The sequence below is a fragment of the Theropithecus gelada genome, chromosome 20 (genome assembly GCF_003255815.1).
Source record: "Theropithecus gelada isolate Dixy chromosome 20, Tgel_1.0, whole genome shotgun sequence".
NCBI classification, from domain to species: Eukaryota; Metazoa; Chordata; class Mammalia; order Primates; family Cercopithecidae; genus Theropithecus; species Theropithecus gelada.
In genome coordinates this window covers 51,560,639-51,580,067 of record NC_037688.1, presented here as the reverse complement: position 1 = coordinate 51,580,067, position 19,429 = coordinate 51,560,639, and the positions used below count along the sequence as shown (strand labels likewise).

At 59.9% G+C, this 19,429-nt stretch overlaps 1 protein-coding gene across 2 annotated transcripts in view; it reads right to left on the bottom strand.

The window, feature by feature from the left end:
- The window catches only part of CLCN7 (chloride voltage-gated channel 7), a 29,838-nt gene that overhangs the window by 5,016 nt on the left and 5,393 nt on the right, over window positions 1-19,429 (bottom strand). The window contains exons 2-17 of one of the 2 annotated variants that reach the window (XM_025370395.1): window positions 14,152-14,223; window positions 11,199-11,270; window positions 11,000-11,065; window positions 10,427-10,559; window positions 10,029-10,138; window positions 9,467-9,547; window positions 7,949-8,011; window positions 7,759-7,842; window positions 6,638-6,731; window positions 6,245-6,309; window positions 5,647-5,763; window positions 4,945-4,999; window positions 4,384-4,444; window positions 3,336-3,474; window positions 2,042-2,135; window positions 933-1,102 (exon numbers count right to left, since the gene is read on the bottom strand). In XM_025370395.1, coding sequence (XP_025226180.1) covers window positions 933-1,102; window positions 2,042-2,135; window positions 3,336-3,474; window positions 4,384-4,444; window positions 4,945-4,999; window positions 5,647-5,763; window positions 6,245-6,309; window positions 6,638-6,731; window positions 7,759-7,842; window positions 7,949-8,011; window positions 9,467-9,547; window positions 10,029-10,138; window positions 10,427-10,559; window positions 11,000-11,065; window positions 11,199-11,270; window positions 14,152-14,223 — 1,476 coding nt within the window. The remainder of the gene's footprint in view (window positions 1-932; window positions 1,103-2,041; window positions 2,136-3,335; window positions 3,475-4,383; window positions 4,445-4,944; window positions 5,000-5,646; window positions 5,764-6,244; window positions 6,310-6,637; window positions 6,732-7,758; window positions 7,843-7,948; window positions 8,012-9,466; window positions 9,548-10,028; window positions 10,139-10,426; window positions 10,560-10,999; window positions 11,066-11,198; window positions 11,271-14,151; window positions 14,224-19,429) is intronic. The other variant, XM_025370396.1, reaches the window with a different exon arrangement.

Here is a 19,429-nt window from a genome sequence, read left to right as displayed (position 1 = left end):
CCGCCCGTCTCGGCCTCCCAAAGTGCTGGGATTACAGGCTTGAGCCACCGCGCCCGGCCCCGGTTTTTATATTTTTTAGTAGAGACGGGGTTTCACCGTGTTCGCCAGGATGGTCTTGATCTCTTGACCTCGTGATCCACCCGTCTCGGCCTCCCAAAGTGCTGGGATTACAGGCTTGAGCCACCGCGCCCGGCCGATTGAGTTTTATGGTATGTGAATCATGTCTCAATTTTAAAAAGCAAAACAAACCAAACCAGATCCTTGTGTGCAGGGAGACGGCAAAGCACGCAGGCCTGGGCAGCCGGAGACGGGCAAAGCACGCAGGCCTGGGCAGCCGGAGACGGGCAAAGCGCGCACGCCTGGGCAGCCGGAGACGGGCAAAGTGCGCACGCCTGGGCAGCCGGAGACGGGCAAAGCGCGCAGGCCTGGGCAGCCGGAGGGCGCTTCCTGCTAGGGCCTCTTACAGGTGTTCAGTGTTATTTAAGCGACCGACATGAGAAACAGAAGACATACAAAGGAACCCAGCCCCAGCGGAGGCAGGCAGAGAAGGAAGGCCCGCAGAGGCCAAGGTCTGGCGGGCAGCGGATGCGGCTCTGGCGCCCGGCCTCCCAGAGAGCAACCCTGGGCGGGCGTCCACCCCATGGAGCCTAGAAACAGCTCTATGGCAGCCCAGAATCACCCATGCTTTTTATCACATTCTCAAAAAGGAGGACATAAGCCTCCACCCCCAACCTTTGCCTGGTTCAGACTCCACACAGGCTGTGCTGCCACAGTACACGTGCTGTCACCACAGCAGGACAACGCTCACGGCCCGTGAACAACGCGAGGCACGATGCTTTTGTCCTGCCCTGGGATCCCTGCTCCGGTCCGCACGGCCGCAAGACCTGGCTCCGCTGCAGGGCCCCACAGCCTCCCCCTCCAGCCCCACTCACCGCCGCCCCCGTGAGGTAGGACAGGGAGATCCCAAAGAGCCGGCCCCAGGCAGCCCCGATGAGCAGGGATGGGATGAAGACCCCAGCAGACACGGTGAGCCCATAGGTCCAGCAGGCCAGGAAGAAGTAGACCAGTGTGAAGAGGCCAAGGGTCAAGGGGTTGTAGGAGCCTAGAAAAGAAGAGGGGCTGATGGGACCTCCACATGACTCGCGCCCTCCGCAGGACCGCCCTGCCCCGCTGCCCAGTCTTGGGCCTCACAGTCACCTTCCAGGAGCCCAGCAACCTGAGCTCCCGAGCCCAGTGGTCCCCAGAAGGCTCCCTGTTCTCAACCTCCCTGGGAAGCAGAGAGGCTGCAACGATCCGTGGGACCACAGGGCAAGAGGCTCTTCGAGGCCCTGATGCCAGCAGGAGCCGTGTCCAGGTGGGCAGCCCAGGCACCAGACACACAGTAGAGCCGGGTCTAGACTCCATGGTGGGCACTATGGTGCAGCTCGCAGCCTGGCTCTGGGAAGAGGGTGCCCCCTACAATCTGGTGTTCCCTTCCTGCAGCAGCTGGCACTGCACTGTGCATGGGTTGGGCGAGGCTGCCAGGGGACACCATCGCAGAGGTGAAAGGCCGGCACTCCAAGGCCACGGGCTACGCTTCCATGAAACCCTTGTGGTCGGGCGAGGCCAGGCCGTGGCCTTGGTGTGGCAGTCACCAGGCTGGGCTTTCTTTTGTTTTTTTTGAGAGGATCTCATTCTGTCACCCAGGCTGGTATGCAGTCATGTAATCGCAGCTCATTGCGGCCTCAAGCAATCCTCCTGGCCCAGCCTCCCGAGTACCTGGGACTGTGGGCACACGACTGTGGCCGGGCAGTTTTGCTTTTCTGGCAAAGAGAGTCTCGCTAAGTTGCCCAGGCTGGTCTTAACCTCCTAGGCTCAAGCGATTCTCCTGCCTTGGTCTCCTCAAGTGCTGGGATTACAGGAGCGAGTCCCTGCTATCATCCATGTTAGGAATGACCCCCCAGCCCGGGGCTGCGACCTCGGCCCACAGGGGACACTCAGCCAGAAGGCATCGCCCATGCCCGGGTCCCGGGGCCTGCCCGGCGGCACTGCCCACACACACCTGGCGGGTCATGGAAGAGGCTCACCACGCTCTTCTCCGGAGTGTTGAAGAAGGCCGCGGCCATGGAGTTGTACTCGCCATCTGCACAGAAGAGCTGCGGGGTCAGGAGAGAGTGCGTGTTGGGAGGGAGACGGGCCGCTGGGTCGCAGGCACAGACCTGGCGGGGCCATGAAGAGGCCGTGTACTCTGTGCCTGGCCAACATCGGGGCAAGACCACACGGCCCCGCCATCGGGCGGGCCACGGTCACAGAGAGAAGGAGGACACATCGGGCGGGCCACGGTCACAGAGGGAAGGAGGACACATCGGGTGGGCCACGGTCACGGAGGGGAAGGACACACGGCCCAGGCCCAGCAGGGCTCCAGAGCCATGTCCAGCCCTGGGGGTGGGTCAGCAGGACCCTGGGCTGGGGGGCTGGGGGGCTGTCCATCCCTGGAGCTGGGGAAGGTGGGCCCAGGTGCTCACAAGCTCCTAGAAGAGGCTGTCGGTGCCCCAGTGACACAGGCCCAGGCCCAGAGCCTCCCAGGCTCCAGCAACACTGGGGTTGTTGTCCACGGGGCTGGAGCAGAGTGTAGCAAGGCTGGTCAACCCCACAGCCCCCAGCCTCCCACGCCTCTAACGGTTCGCACCTGTCCCGTCAGCTCACCCCGCCCTGCCCACTCCCGGCACGGCACCCACTGCTCTGCTGGGCCTCTAGGCTCTCCCTGTTGTGGATGTTTCACGTTAACGGGGCTACGTCACGTGACCTCACGTGTGGTTCCTCTAGGCACGGTGCTTTCCAGGGCAACCGTGTCACGGTGTAGACAGACACACAGACTGTGGTGAACCGTGAGCACCAGGCACAGGCAACCGTGTCACAGTGCAGACGGACACACGGACTGTGGTGAGCCGGGAGCACCAGGCACAGGCCCGGCTGTGGACGGACACACGGACTGTGGTGAGCCGGGAGCACCAGGCACAGGCCCGGCTGTGGACGGAGGTTTGCATTTCTCCCGGGTTCACATCTACGGTGTCCCCAGGCTTCTGAGACTCGCCCCATGAGGCTGCCATTCTGGGAAGAGGACTGGGGGGAGCCTTTGGCCGCCACACCACCGCCTGTTCCCCTGGCACCTCGGCAGACACCTGGCCTCCTCAGATCTGGGTGGACAGGACTAACCCCCTCTGAGACCTGCCAGCCTGTGCACTTCTGGAACTTGGTGGGGTGGGCAGCTCTCCTCCCGTGGCCTAAGCAAGGCTCCTGGAGGCTGCCCTGTGGCTGCCCTGCCTGCTGGACCCCACCTGGGCCCGGCTTCCCACCTGCAGCGGGTAGGACATGGAGCCCCCCTGCAGGGGCTGGCAGTCCCTCGACGAGTAGATCAGCACAAAGGCGACCGTGGCCGTGACGGCGGCCACCAGCATGGCCTCGACCACCTGCAGGCAGGGCCGGTGGATGTACCTGGAATCAAGAGTCAGGCTGCATGGCAGGCAGGACGGCAGTGCGGCCCCTCCGCAGCTCCCATGGCAACCCAAGTCCCTGATGGAGGACACTGGGGGGGCCGGGGTTTTTTTTTTTTTTTTTTTTTGGAGACGGAGTTTTGCTTTTGTTGCCCAGCGTGGAGTGCAATGGCGCGATCTTGGCTCACCACAACCTCCACCTCCCGGGTTCAAGCGACTCTCCTGCCTCAGCCTCCCGAGCAGCTGGGATTACAGGCACCTGGCACCACACCCGGCTAATTTTGTTTATGTATTTTTAGTAGAGACAGAGTTTCTCCATCTTGGTCAGGCTGGTCTGGAACTCCCGACCTCAGGTGATCCGCCTGCCTCGGCCTCCCAAAGTGCTGCTGAGATTATAGGCGTGAGGCACCGCGCTGGGCCAGGCCGGTGTTTAATCGTCAATCAGACGCCCGAATGTCCTGGGCTCGTCCTCTTCCCTGGGGTAAAGACTCCTCAGCAGCAACGCCTCCCAACACGTGGGAAGTGGCGCTCCCCGTGCCCCGGCTGCACCCGATAGCATTGAAATTGGCACAGACCAAGAAGGAAGAGGCCGGGAGCAGGACAGCTGGCAGAGCCGGGTGAAGGTTGGGCATGCCTTGCCCAGGCCCAATCCCAGGCAGGGCCTCACTTCCTACCCAGGGGCTGTCCTCCCAGAGCCCTCACGCTCCAGCCTCGGGCCAGTCCGTCCCCTCCAGGCCCCAGAACACATCTCCCCTGAGCAGCTCCACCGGGAAACCATCAGGCAGGAGGCTGCACACACAGCCTTTCTTTCGGCTGTGGCCTCGGAGTGTCAACCCCACGCCACCATGTCCGCTTTCAAAGCGCCTGTGTGGCCACGCCTGCCAACACGATATGCAACGCGATTTCTCACCTGATTCGAAACATGGTCAGCCAGTAGTTCAAGGCGTTGAACACAGCTCCCAGCACACCGCCTGCAGACAGGGGAAAGGCCAGTCAGCGACACGGGAGGAAAGGGGCAGGCCTCTGCCCTCCAGCTCCCAGATGGCAGCAGAAGCTCGAGGGTTTGCCAAGGCAAGAGGACGGCAGGGGGCTAGGGGTCCAGGTAAGATGCTTCCTCCCCATTGTCACACCCTGAGGGCTGGGGGCGCTGTTTCTCAAAGGCTCCGCCTTTCTTCAGGGAAAAGGTGTCGTGCAGAGCAATAAACGCTGGTGGGACCAATTCTACCTCTTAGAGGAAAACCCATCCATCCCTGCAGCCCTGTGGTTTGTGCCAACAGAGAGATAAACAACAGGAAGCCACAGAAGCGAAGCTTTTGGCTCCCCACCCCCAAGCGTGCTGCCCATGGAAAAATCTGAAGAAGCAGGCCCCCAGGTGGCCCTGGCATGAGGGCAGGCTCCAGGGAACCATGGCGTCTAGTCCAGCCGAGCCAGGCCCACAGGCCGTCCCTGCAGAGCTGGGGGCAGCTCTTACCCACCACACCCATGGCGATGAAGACCGGGATCTCGTGGATCGTGTAGGCCATTTTCTGTGCAGAGAGAGGGAGAAGGCAGAGGATGTGAGGGAAAAGGCCCACAGCTCCTTTCTGCTGAAACTCAGGACCACCATCGCAAGAGAGCCGTAGCCACAGAGTGCCTTCCCGCCCTTCCACGCAGGCCGCGGAAGTCCACACGAGGGAAACACGCTGGGTGTTTTGAGCAGGCCTGGCCTCCGCCTGGTGTGGCGGCCAGGGAAGCTCTCAGACACCCTGCCACCCTCAGCACCCGGGGCGGGGAGGGCCCCAGGCACTGGGAACACAGCCCGTGATCCCCCAGTTTCCTGTGCACAGAGCCGTCCTGTCAATGGCACGGGGAGGCTCTCCAGCCCAGGCCCCAGGCTGCCTGAGCCCACCTGCCCCCACAGCGGCTGCTGCACGTGCCCCCAGGCCATGGGAGGCCCCATTCATGCAGCAACTGTGTGACATCCCAGGTGCCCTGCTGGTCACATGGCGCCCTGACCTGAGGGCAGCTTGGGGTGTCTTCCTGCAGCCCCTCAGGGTCCTGGAGCTCGCACAAGAGCTTGGCTCCACAGCTGTGAGCCAGTTTTCTAAAGGACCAAATCCTCAACCTGGGCCTTAAGCAAACAGGGTCCCGGCCCAGGACGCGAGGTGGGCGAGGTGGGCGATGGGACAGGTACCTCTGAGTCAAACCTTCCGAAGTTGATGAGGCCCGGGCTGGACAGGTCCCACATGTTCCCATGGTAAATGCTCAGAACAAAATTCAGAGTGAACGTGGAGATCATGGAAGCAAAGAACTGCGATAGAGAGCAGGAAACCAGCGCCCTCAGAGCCGTGCTTCCAGCCCAAGGCCCACGGACCAGCAGGGACCATCACCCCTCCTGTCAGCCGGGGGGCCAGGAGTCTGCAGACCCCGCCCAAGGCAGAAGGGAAGGGGCTGGAGCGAGGGGCGGGCGCACTGTGCCGGGCAAGGAGGGGCTCAACCCTCTCTGAACTTGCCACTGGAGAGCATGAGGGGAAGGTGGAGCAGGGCTGGGTTCCTGCCTGTTTGATCCCCTACCCGGGAGCCACCTGGGGCTGCCAATGGTGCCCAGGACCAAGGGCGAACTGGGCAGCAAAGGCACGACCGCCGCTTTGGGCAGGGCCAGGGCCTGACAGACCCACAGGGGGTCCAGGTCCAGCCGCAGCTTGATGGGTGGCCCCAGGGCAGACCCCATGGTGGGGACTGAGAGTGCAGCATGCACCCTGACGGGGAGGCAGCCATCAGCAGGCACTTACGATCCTCCAGGTCAGGAATTGGTTCCAGAAGGATGCACCCTCCTCCAGGCTGAACAGGACCCCACCTGGAAGGCAGGCGGCCGGATCAGGTGCCAGCTGGACACAGGGCACCATGCCCACCACCAACTCCCGCCCCCAGGCTCCAAGAAACCCAGACCATGTCAGAAAGAAGCTACTGGGGTAGGCCCCAGCCACACAGAGAGGAACCCCAAGGGAGGTCCGAGGGCCAGGCCCGAGCACACTGCCAGCCGCTGCTGGCTGCTTCCAAATGCCCCGGCTGTGACTCCGAGCCTCTGCCCACCCTCAGCGGGTACTGGGCCTACAGACAGGAGACCGTTTCTTCCAACACACAGGGTGAGGGCAAAGCTCCAGACCAGGCACAGCCTTCCTCACCCACGGGGGCTCCAAACGCCGCTGACACTCCGGCCGCGGCCCCTGCGGAGACGAAGTCCCGCTTCTCTGTGTCTCTGCGGAAGTACTCGAAGATCTGCAACAGAGACAGACCCAGGGCTGGGGCAGCTTCCTCGAGGGCTCAGCTCTCAGAAAGGCAGAGCGGCCACCAGGACAGGGGCTGCTCAGGGGAAGGGGCTTTCAGGACGACCGAGTCACCAGCTCTGATTCCTGAAGAGCGCCGCGCTGCAGACCACGGCAAGACACAGCAGGGTCGGCACAGCCACTGGCAGTCCAGGGAAACACAGAAAGACCCAGCCAGGAGCTCAACTTTCCAGCACACGCGAGGTTCTGAAAACCTCCACCCTCTACCGAAAACCGCATGGACGGAAACCCAGCCTTGCTGTTGATGTCTGTACTGTGGGAACGCTGCCTACCTCTAAATTCACACACGGCTGGGCGTGCTGGCTCACGTCTGTAATCCCAGCACTTTGGGAGGCTGAGGCGGGCGGGTCACCTGAGGCCAGGGAGTTTGAGACCCGTCCGGCCAACATGGTGAAACCCCATCTCTCCTAAAACAACGAAAAACTTAGCCAGGTGTGCTGGCGGGCGTCTGTAATCCCAGCTACTCGGGAGACTGAGGCAGGAGAATCCTCAGATTCTCAGAAAGACTCCATCTCAAAAAAAAAAAAAAAAAAAAAAGAAAGAAAGAAAAATACATTCACATCCAAATGCAGCTCAATCCTCACCAATGTGGCGACTTCTGGGGGGAAAAGTGTTCCAAAGTGTGTCCTGACAAATAAACATCAGGTGGACACACTTGCTTTCAGGTTCTATGCTCCTCTGAGAACTCAGCCGCTTGGAGCCACAGACCCCTCCCACGGGAAACACAAATGCGCGTGTGGCAGGGGACCCAAGGAGGGAAGCAGTGGGCCGTGCGGAGGCCTCGCCGGGCAGGGACTGTGCCCGCTGGCTCTGGGAGCCACTGGCCAGGCTGTCCTCAGAGAGGGCTGGGGCTTCCGGCCAGGGGGTGCTGAGGGAAGACCATCTCCCGGAGTGGCGCCCGTGCCTGTGCCCATGGCATCTGGAGCCCACCCACACAAGGTGGAGAGAGTAGGACTCACCTTGAAATCTCGTTTCAGTGATGTTGACCTTCCCTGAGAGATCCCAGCGGCGATCACTGAACCCGAGTGGATCATCGGCCCTTCCTGCAGACCAGAAGGACCTGTGCTCAGAGACACAGCTGGCTGTGGCGGCCCTCGCGGGCCCGGTGGCCTCAGGCTCCAGCTGGCGGGGCCACGGGCACTCTGTTACCTTTCCCACGGCCAGGCCCCCGACCACCGACAGGATCACACCGGACACTTTGATCACCAACGTCTGAAACACAGGGAGACGCACGGCCTCTGATGAAAGGGCAGGTGCCGTCTTTGGACCTGAGCCATAAAACAGCACGCACAGCCCCGATCAGGCAGGGTGGCTGGGACATGGGACATCCAGGAAGGGGCTGGCACGCCCAGGGCTGGGTCTCCCATGGCCACAGTGGACGCTAAACAGCAGCCAAGCAGCCCCCACACTCACTGGGGGTCCCGCCCTCTGCGGCCTCGGCATTCAGCAGGGAAGGGGCTCTTTCCTTTCCTTCCTTCCTGAGGCAGAGCTGGGTCGCCCGACCCGTCCTACAGGCGTGTCCTGCCTCGGCCAGCGTGGCCAGCACAGGGGAGGTATTCCCACGAGCCCCGCCTAGCGAGGCCCCGAGGCCCCTCATATGCCCCGGCACAGGAAGAGTGGTCACCTGCAGCTCCACGATGGCCCTCCCAGCCGCTCCCCGCCCCCGGGGGCCTCATCCTCTCCACCCGAGGTGGTGTGTAAGGTGTTTATCATCAGCCTCCCCGCCCCAGGCCAGAAGCCACGAGGGCGCAGACCCCAAACGTGAGGGCGCTGAGCGTGTGGGGTGTCGGGGAGGGCTCTATGTTATGTTAAAGACGCTGAGGAAAGCAAACGCAACCCTCAGCCAACAAAAGGTACAGAGCAACATCCCAGAAGGCTCAGGCCAGCCTGGCGTGGGTGACAGGCCGGTCGGCACTCCCAGCTGCTCCAGTAAACCTGGTCTCCCACCACGGGGCAAGGGCACCCCAAGGTCGCCTGGGAGCTTTCACCAGAGGGGACATACTGGCCCCACTCCTTGGCCATGGGGACCAGGCCCTGGAAGCACCCCCAGGGGGTGGCTGCCACACTGCCCACCCCTCCCCAGATGGGACGGGGCTCCGGCAAGTCTCAGGCTAAGGAACGCTGGTGGCACCGACAGAAGCAACCACAGCGGAACTGGGTGGAACCGGGTCAGGGCTCCAGCACCTCCAGAACCAGACGCTCTGATAACACCAAGTGTAAACGAGCATGAGGCAAACCGAGAGCAGGAAACAACGCTACACGCCCACTATGACGACAGCGTCCACGGTCAGTCGCCGCCATGCATTCCGCAGTCACAGACGCACTGCACAGCTGTGGCGGTACACACACCAGACGAGCATCTCGGCACCGCTTACTCGTTTTTAATGTAATTTAATATGCGCACATACCAGCTGTTACCACTTTCAAAAAAAAAAAACGGTGACCCCTTTACACCCAGCCAGCCCACCAGCACGCAAGGTGGCCGAGGCCAGTTCTGGAAGCCGGGCAGACAAGAGAGCTGCTCCTGAACCAGCAAAGAGCTGGTGCCTCCCTGACCAGCCAGGGCCCCCCCCCCGCACCCACCCAGGGCCCGCCCCCCCCCCCCCAAGCCAGGCCCCCCCCCGCCCAGCCAGGGCCTCCCCGCACCCAGGGCCACCGCACCCTCACCTTGAGCCGCACCACGTGGGGGATCTTCACCCCGTTGAGGAAGCACTTGATCTGGGGGATTCCACTGCCAGCAGCCACCGGCTGAAAAACGGGAAGCACGGCTGAGCGGGTCATGGCCAGGCTGAGATAGACCCAGCCCCACAGGCCCAGGAGCCCCAGGAGCCGGGGAGCTCAGCACACACATCAGGGCCTCAGGGAAGGGGCCTCATGTCGTGAGGGTAGCTGCTCTCACTCTTCCCAGCCCAGGCACAGATCAAGGACGTGGTGGGGGCGGAGGTGGAGATGCAAGGAGGGCGGAGTGAGGAGGCTCCAGGAGGGGCGGAGCGGGGTGACGGTGCCCAGGCCTGTGCTGCTGGGTTAGGAGCAGCACCCGGGGCTCTGGGGGTGAAGAGGCCCTGGTGTGTCTGCTCCTCCTGAGGCTGTGAGTCTGGACCGCGTGATTCCAGAAAGTGCCCAGGTTCTCAGCCAACGTGATGGTGGGGGTGGGTGAGCTGCAGAGGTTCCCGCCCATTCGCCAAGCCCCCCAATCCTTCGTGGGGTCCGACACGGCTGGGGCACCTACCTCTATGAAAGCCACGATCACGGAGCCCACCAGCACGAAGGCGGCGTTCAGCGTCGCCCACAGCAACAGGGAGAAGGACAGCCCGCCCTTCTCTGTGAACTTGTCGATATCTGGGGTTCATCAAGGAGGGCTGGCTGCTTCCCCGTCAGGACCACCCACCCTGGACCCCGGCCCTGCCCCATGGCCCAGCCTGGCAGACAACACTCTGCTTGGTGGAGCCATGACGCTCCCTGGACATCCCAGAGACATCTCACAGCCCAACCATGACAGGGACGCAGCCAGCCTGGCCAGGCCACCTCCACCTGCACTGGAACACGCCGGGCTCAGAACTTCTGCCCGGGACTGAGCCCAGGCCACGCCCCACCCCCAACCTGCACCCGCCATGCTGGGAAGGATACTGCCCTTGATGACCCTGTACTTGAGGCCGGCCAGGTTCTCCACCACGATGTCGATGAAGCAGGCCACGAGGCCCGTGAGGATGCCGATGAGGGCACAGATGACCCAGCGCTTGATCTCCACCGTCCGGAAGGCCTGCAGGGGTGCGGTCAGGGCAAGGGTCAAGCAGGGCCCCGGCGCAGGTCGCTCTGGCAGCAGCAGGACTGCCCAGACCACCTGCAAGCCCTGGGATTATGAAGGTCCCAGCATGCACTGTGCGCTGAGTCCCACAAAGGGCAGTTTCTGGCCAACATCCGAAGCACACCCGGGGCCTGAGGGTGACTCGGGGAAGTGGGCGACTTCCCAACAACTTCACAGCCAGTGGTTGCTATGCCGGGCACTGCATCTGGCGGCGGTAGGAGCAGCCTTCTCGGTTACGGTGACCGTGACCCTCCCGTTGTCTCCAGAAACCAAAGGAACCCACCGGCCTCGGAGGCGGGGTCAGAGGACGATGGAGGAGGCGTGTCGCAGACCCAGGCCCAGTCAGCACCAGCGCCTGCACCTTGGGACCCCGCAGGGAGCGGCGTCCAGCTCACCGTGTGGTTGATCCGCCGCTCCTCCTCCAGGAATAGCTGGTTCTCACTGTTGTCATAGTCCAAGCTCTGCAGGCCGGGACAGCAGGGGCAGCACTCAGCACCGACCCGACGCCCCGGGTGCGGGCACAGGAGACCGGGAATGGGTTTGGAGGGCACAGAGGCCAGGTCTCAGGGTCAGGGAGAACAGGAGGACGCCCACCTCATACTTGAGGGACAGGAGCTTCTCGTTGTGTGGGATCTCCTTGGGGAAGGGATGCGGAGGATCCATATCCTGTGGCAGAAAAAGGCAAAGAGAGAAGCATGATTGACAAGGCCACAAGGAGAGAGGCCCCTCTCAGCTCACACACAAGGCCGTCAGCATCCCAACGCCAAGGACGAGGATACAGCGAGAGAACTGCAGGTGGTGCACGGGGGCTGACGCCTGTAATCCCAGCGCTTTGAGAGGCCGAAGCAGGCAGATCACCTGCGATCAGGAGTTCGAGACCAGCCTGGACAACAACCTGTCTCTACTAAAAATACAAAAACTAGCTGTGTGTGGTGGCAGGTGCCTGTAATCCCAGCTACTTGGGAGGCTGAGGCAGGAGAATCCCTTGAACCTGGGAGGGGGAGCTTGCAGTGAGCCAAGATTGCACGACTGCACTCCAGCCTAGGTGACAGTGAGACCCTGTCTCAAAAATAAAAGAGAGAGAGAGAGGGAGGGAGGGTATGACGTTGGACCCTTACCTCACACCACATCCAAAAATTAACTCAAAAGGGATGAAACACCTAAAACCGTAAAATTCTTAGGAAAACACGGGTCAGTCGTCATACTCTTGGGTTAGGCAATGTTTTCTTAGATACGACACCAAAAGTACAAGCAACACAAGAAAAAACAGATTAACTGAACTTCAGCAATCCAACCCATGCTGGGTATGAAGCGCATGCGGTCCCAGCTCCTCAGAAGGCTGAGGCGGGACGATTGCTTGAGCCTGAGAGATCAAATCCAGCCTAGGCAACACAGTGAGACCTCATCTCAAAAAAAACAATAATTATTACTTTTTTTTTTTTTTAGACAGGGTCCTGTCATGCAGGCTGAAGTACAACAGTGTGATCATGGCTCACTGCAGCCTCAACCTCCTGGGTTCAATCAATCTACCTGCCTCAGCATCCTGAGTAGGTGGGACCACAGGCACATACCACCACACCTGGCTAATTTTTGTTTTTTTTTCTTTTTTCTTTTTTTTTGTAGAGACAGGGTCTCACTATGTTGCCTAGGCTGATCTCGAATTCCTCGGCTCTAGCCATCCTCCAGCCTTGGTTTCCCAAAGTGTTGGGATTACAGGTGTGAACCACCACACCTGACCAGAAAAAAAAAATTTTTTTTTGAGGCAGGGTCTCACTCTGTCACCCAGGCTGAAGTGCAATGGCACCACCTCAGCTCACTGCAACCTCCACCTCCCAAGTAGCTGGGACTACCGGTGCCTATCACCAGGCCCAGCTAACTTTTATATATTTTGTAGAGACAGGGTTTCACCATGTTGGTCAGCCTGGTCTTGAACTCCTGAGCTCAAGCAATCCGTCTGCTTCCCAAACTACTAGGATTACAGGCNTTTTTTTTGAGACGGAGTCTCGCTCTGTCGCCCAGGCTGGAGTGCAGTGGCCGGATCTCAGCTCACTGCAAGCTCCGCCTCCTGGGTTCACGCCATTCTCCTGCCTCAGCCTCCCAAGTAGCTGAGACTACAGGCGCCCACCACCTCGCCCGGCTAATTTTTTGTATTTTTTAGTGGAGACGGGGTTTCACCGTGTTAGCCAGCATGGTCTCGATCTCCTGACCTCGTGATCCGCCCATCTCGGCCTCCCAAAGTGCTGGGATTACAGGCTTGAGCCACCGCGCCCGGCCTAACTTTTTTAATTAAAAAAATTTAAGCATCAAAAGACACCACTGAGAAAGTGAACAGAAAACCCGCTGAATGGGAGAAAACTTCTATAAATCATGTACTGGATGAGAGATTTACATCGATATATAAACAACCCCTGCAGCTCATGTACAAACACAACAAACTCAGTTTAAAAAGGGGCACAACCAACACACGTGGGGCCGGCTGGGCACCCACTCCAGCGCCTGAGGCCAAAAGTGACCGATTGCTGAATCTCACATGCTCAATTTTTCCCTTGTCTCCTAACTCCTGCTCCTCCCAAAGCTGACACCAGAGCAAAGGCTCTGAAGTCCAAAAAGGCAGTGCTGAAGGCATCCACGGCCACAAAACACATCTTCCCAAGGCCTTGTGACTCCAAAGGCAGCACAAACACATCAGAAGGGCAGCCCCGGGAGAGGGGCTGCTGGCTGTGCAGGACAGCGTCTGAGCACGGCGCCAGCCTCCGGGGCGACTGCAGCAGCAGAGCTCAAAGGGACGCAAGGCTAAAGAACACCCGGACAGGTGGACTGAGACGCCTCAGCCTCTGACGTGGCCCAGGGCAGAGCTGGATGGGGCCTGATGGGCAGGAGGAGGGTGCCTAGTGTGTCGCCAACATCAGGATCATCTCAACAGAAGTTCCACTGGCTAATCTAAACGCACGTGCACAGGATCCGCACAGACATCTCCCCAGAGATGATGAGCGGATGAGCGAATGGCTCCCGGCACCGGAGGACTCCCAGCCTCACCGGTGGCTGAGGCACAAACCAAGGCCGGCTGGAGATGCCCCCGAGGGGAAGGATGCTGTTGAGCTCAGGACTCCCGGGGCAGCCACTGGCACGGGAACATCTAAACCCTGCCCTCTGAAGTCAGAGAGCGTCCAGCCCCCTCTCACTCTCCTGGCGCTCCTCACTGCTCCCCCAAGATCCCTGTCCTTGCCCTGTCCCAAAGCCAGGTCCAGCCCCCTCGCTGCCCATGCTGCCATTGCCGTCCTGACTGGCTTCCTGGCCCCGCACAGCCCATTCACCCCTGTCCAGGTCCCTGGCGCCCTGCACTCCTCCGTCTCAGAGCACTTCCGCCTGGCTGCTGGTCCAGCTGCCTCTGCTCACTCGGCCTCGGGGGCTGCGTCCCCCCGGGGAAGTCTTCCCTGAGCCCAGGCTCTGGGTCCCACTATCTCCCTGCCACTCCGCCCCTGCCCATCCCGGTCACCCTCTGCTAAGATGCAGCTCCGCGGGAGGACAGGGAGCACCCCCAACTCACCGGGTCCAAAAGCTCATCATCCAGCTCCACGTTGCTCATCTGTCCGATTCGGAAAAGCGCAGCACGTGGTGACTAAAAGCAGAAGAGAAATCATGAGGACGCTCAGGCGTCACACGCTCTGCACCGTGGATTCTCACTCCCACCGCCGCAGCCCGGCCTCACCTGACCCTGCCCGGGAGCTCAGGAATGGGCCAGGCCAGGCCTGCCTGCTGGGTGGGGGCAGCAGGGCTAGGGTGGGCCTCCCTGGGCGCTGGAAGCAGGACTGCTCCGGCTGCCCCTCGGCCTGCCAACGAGAAGCCCAGTCCCTGAGCCCAGGGAGTGAGCTCCCTGCTTTAGACTGAAGGCGAGGCACCTGCCACCCACCATGAAAGGGCGGCTGGAGAACACGCTGCCACCGACGCAGTGCCCGCCACAGCGCCCAGGTCATCCCGCCCAGCCCTGCTCCCGAGGCCCTGCTCAGCCTCCTGCCACCTCCAGAGTCACCTCCACTGTGGCCTCTCTGAGTCCTGAGACACAAACGGCTCCCCAGTGTTCACGCTGCCCTCCCCACAGGGCACCCAGCTGTCAGGTAGAGCTGGGCGGGCTCTCGGCCACCTAAGGCTTTGTGGCCGCCCCAGCTCAGGGCAGGGGCAGGGCAGCGGGCCCTGGGTGGCGTGGTGCACATGTGACCTACAGAGCTCCCGCCCGTCTCCGGCACCTCACTAGAGCCAAGGCGCTGAGGCCAGGCTAGGGGGAGCCAAGACCTCAGCCTCCTTTCCTCAAAAAGATCCTTGGGAGACAACTCCGATTTCCCCTATCTCCTGAATCTTTACCCACATCTGGGGGTGCGAAGGGAAGAAGGGCCGCCTCGCAGGTGGAGGGGCCCATGCCCAGGGCACCCGCTATCTGCATCAGAGAGCCCCTGCGCCTGTCAGGAACGTGTCGGCAGAGGCGTCCAACGGCTGGCACCGGCCGCGGGAAGACCACCGAGGCTGCCGCCCGCCTTCCCTGGGAGCAGCCCTCCTGGTCCCCAACGCCGTCCCCTCCTCATCCCCCATCTCTCCCTCCACTTTCCCTGGGCTCAACCTCCCACACCAGGTTTCAGCAGGGCCTGTAAGTGCTTCTTGGTGATAGAATTGCACGTGATGACGTCAAGAGCCCACTGGGCCGAGGTGGGGACAGGGAGATGCATAGGAACGGCCTGCACTGGGGCCCGATTCTCCTTCAACCTACACCTGCCCACAGGGATCACGATTACCACACACAGGTAGGGACACGGACGCAGAGAAGGAAGGTCTGGGATCTGAGGTCACTGCAAGCCAGGGGTGGGGGTCCTGCTTTCTCTGGAGTGCTCACCCCTGAAAAGACGGGCTCCCCAAACCGCCATCCCCAAAACTGCCTTCAGAACTGGACCTTCCCAGTGGGGTGCAGTGACTCACGCCTGTAATCCCAGCACTTTGGGAGGCCGAGGCGGGCAGATCACTTCATGCCAGGAGTTCGAGACCAGCCTGGCCAACATGGGGAAACTCCATCTCTATTAAAAATACAAAAATTAGCCAGGCTACTTGGGAGGCTGAGGCTGGAGAATTGCTTAAAGCCGGGAGGTGGAGTCTGTAGTGAGCCGAGATCGCGCCACTGCACTCCAGCCTAGGTAACAGCAAGACTGTCTCAAAAAAAAAAAAAAAAAAAAAGAACGTGAACCTGACCTTCCAGCCCACTGCCCTCCAGGGACCCCTTCCTCAACCATCGTCCTGTTCCCAGCCCCCATCGCCCTTGGTGTGCACCCCCCTGCCATGTTGATGACCCAGTGAGTGGCCCTGGGTGGGGGGGGACCTGGGCACGTGCCACTGGCCCTTGGCAGACACCAGTCAGGGCATCCTCCTCTCCCCAGGCAAAGAGCACCCCCAGGCCATCACCATCAGAAGCCAGGAGCAGAGACCAGAGGGACAGATAGACCCTTGGCACCTCCACGCCCAGGGGAGAGTGTGGGAGGGGCTGGAGTGCACTGGTCCTGCTGGACAGAGGCCTGAGTCCCAGGGCACCCGCCCCTCCTCTGCCCCCAGCCTCGCCACACACCAGTGGCTCTCCCTGAGCCCCTAGTCACAGGTGAAACTCAGCTTAAGTCTCCTGCCACACAGGCTGACAGGGCGGGAGGAGGAAGGTGCCACGGTCCAGGCATGATGGAAACAGTGGCCTGGCTGGCTGCCCCTCCCTCCCGCTCACGCTCACACCAAAGCCCCCAGACTCCAGGTCTCTCAGAACACAGCCCTGTGGCTGGCACTGGGTCTCTGACCCCCAGATCCAGGTGGACAGGTGCCCTGCTGCCCCAGAGACCATGGAAGCCAAAAGACCCATTTCACCATCAGGAGGGGACCCCACGTCCAAATGGGTACCCCATGGGACACACCCTGCCCACAGGGCCACTCTCCCCATCACTCAAGACGTCTCTCCAAACGCCACTCAAGGCCTGCTGGGCTTCTCAGGCTCTTCCTTGCTGGAAATAATGGATCATTCTGGCCAGACGTGGTGGTTCATGCCTGTAATACCAGCACTTCGGGAGGCAGAGGCAGGAGGATGGCTTGAGCCCAGGAGTTTTGTTTTTTTTTTTTTTTTGAGACAGAGTCTTGCTCTGTCGCCCAGGCTGGAGTGCGGTGGCGCGATCTCGGCTCACTGCAATCTCCGCCTCCCGGGTTCACGCCATTCTCCTGCCTCAGCCTCCCGAGCAGCTGGGACTACAGGCGCCGCCACTACGCCCGGCTAGTTTTTTGTATTTTTAGTAGAGATGGGGTTTCACCGTGTTAGCCAGGATGGTCTCGATCTCCTGACCTCGTGATCCGCCCGTCTCGGCCTCCCAAAGTGCTGGGATTACAGGCGTGAGCCACCACGCCCGGCGAGCCCAGGAGTTTAAAGCCGACCTGAACAACACAGTGAGGCCCTGACTCTACACAAAACAAAATTAGCAAAGTACGGTGGTGTGCACCTGTGGTCCAAACCACTCAGGAGGCTGAGGCAAGAGAATTGTTTGAGCCTGGGAAGTCGAGGCTACAGTGCGCTCCAGCCTGGGCGACACAGCAAGACCCTATCTCTAAAATTTAAAAAAAAAAGGCCAGGCGTGGTGGCTCACACCTGTAGTCCCAGCACTCTGGGAGGCCGAGACAGGCGGATCACCTGAGATCGGGAGTTCAAGACCAGCCTGACCAATATGGAGAAACCCTGTCTCTACTAAAAATACAAAATTAACCGGGTGTGGTGATGCATGCCTGTAATCCCAGCTACTAGGGAGGCTGAGGCAGGAGAATTGCTTGAACCCGGGAGGCGGAGGTTGCAGTGAGCCGAGATCACACTATTGCACTCCAGCCTGGGCAACAAGAGTGAAACTCCGTCTGAAAAAAAATAAACTAAAAAAATAAAAATAAAATAAAATAAAATTAAATTAAATTTTAAAAAACCCAAACAAAACGAAACAGCCATAGTCACGCATCCTGGGCACCAGGCCTGGAAGGCCTTGAGGTGAGCCACCGTCTACACTGCAACAGCACCGTCCCACAGCGGCAGGCAGAGCTGGCTGTGAATGTGGTCAGGCCAAGCTGCAGTACGTGACCAGCAGGCCACTCCCACTGCTGCCGCCCTGGCAGATTCGAGAGGGGTGAAGGGTGAGGGGATCCCCCCAGCAGGGCATCAGCCGCCCCTGCCCGGAGTGAAAGGATGGGGCCCTGGCGCCTTCCCTTCCCAGCATCTCTTTCCTTAACTGCCAGGGCTTTGAGAAGGTACCTTTTGTAATGGAAAAACATGACGCTTACTTCACATTTAGTGATGCATTTTGTGCAGTTACTTTCTTTTTTAAATGCAAGCTCTTATAAATTAAACACTAGATGCTGTTCCTCAAACTCCCGCCACACACGGCAATCTGCACAGTCCCAAGAGCCGGACACTAACTGAAAACAGCCAGGCTCAGGAACACGTGAGCCAACACTCCCGAGAGGTGGAACTCGGGCCGGCGGGGAGGCCAGGTCGCCAGGGTTGGGGTGGGTGGGACTAGAAAGAGGGGTCTGAGAATGGCCTGCACCCCCTTCCTGGCGCTTATGCGGATCTACATGCCTTGTACCAATGACACTCTCTCGGTTTTGGTGCCATGCTGTTACGGAGAGGAAAACGTTGGGGGAAACTCGGTGAAGGGTACACAAGCTCCCTGTGCTACCTTCGCAGCTTCCTGTGAATCCAGAGTAATTTAAATGTCAAAAAACGGCCGGGCGCAGTGGCTGATGTCTGTGATCCCAACACTTTGGGAGGCTGAGGCGGGCGGATCACCTAAGGTCAGGAGTTCAAGACCAGCCTGGCCAACATGAAGAAACCCCATCTCTACTTTAAAAAAAAAAAAAAATAGCCGGACATGGTGGGTGCACACCTGTGATCCCAGCTACTCAGGAGGCTGAGGCAGGAGAACTGCTTGAACCTGGGAGGTGGAGGCTGCAGTGAGCCGAGATCATGCCACTGTATTCCAGCCTGGGCAACAGAGTGAGACTCTGTCTCAAATAAATAAATACATAAAAGTCAAAATAATGTATAGACAAAGGGAACAACATCAAACTTTTAAACTCCTGGTTTTTGGTTTTTTGTTTTTGAGACGGAGTCTCGCTCTGTTGCCCGGGCTGGAGTGCAATGGTGCGATCTCAGCTCACTGTAAGCTCCACCTCCCACGTTCACACCATTCTCCTGCCTCAGCCTCCCAAGAAGCTGGGAGTACAGGCACCCGCCACTACGCCTGGCTAATTTTTTTTTTTTATTTTTTAGCGGAGACGGGGTTTCATTGTGTTAGCCAGGATGGTCTCCATCTCCTGACCTTGTGATCCGCCCACCTCAGCCTCCCAAAGTGTCGGGATTACAGGCGGAAGCCACCGTGTCCGGCCAAACTTTAAAACTTCTACACATCAAAGAAAACAACAGAGCAAAAGATAACCTATGAAATTAGAAAATATTTGCAAACTGATAAGGAATTAATATCTCATAAGCGATTAACATTCAGAATACATAAAAAACTCAGGATCAGGTGAGGTGGCTCATGCCTATAATCCCAGCACTGTGGGAGGCCAAGGTAGCTGGATCACTTGAGGTCAGGAGTTCAAGACCAGCCTGGCCAACATGGTGAAACCCCATCTCTCCTAAAAATACAAAAATGAGCCATGCGTGGTGGCAGGCAATTGTAATCCCAGCTACTTGGGAGGCTGAGGCAGGAGGACCACTTGAACCCAAGAGGCAGAGGTCGCGGTGAGCTGAGATCACACCACTGCACTCCAGCCTG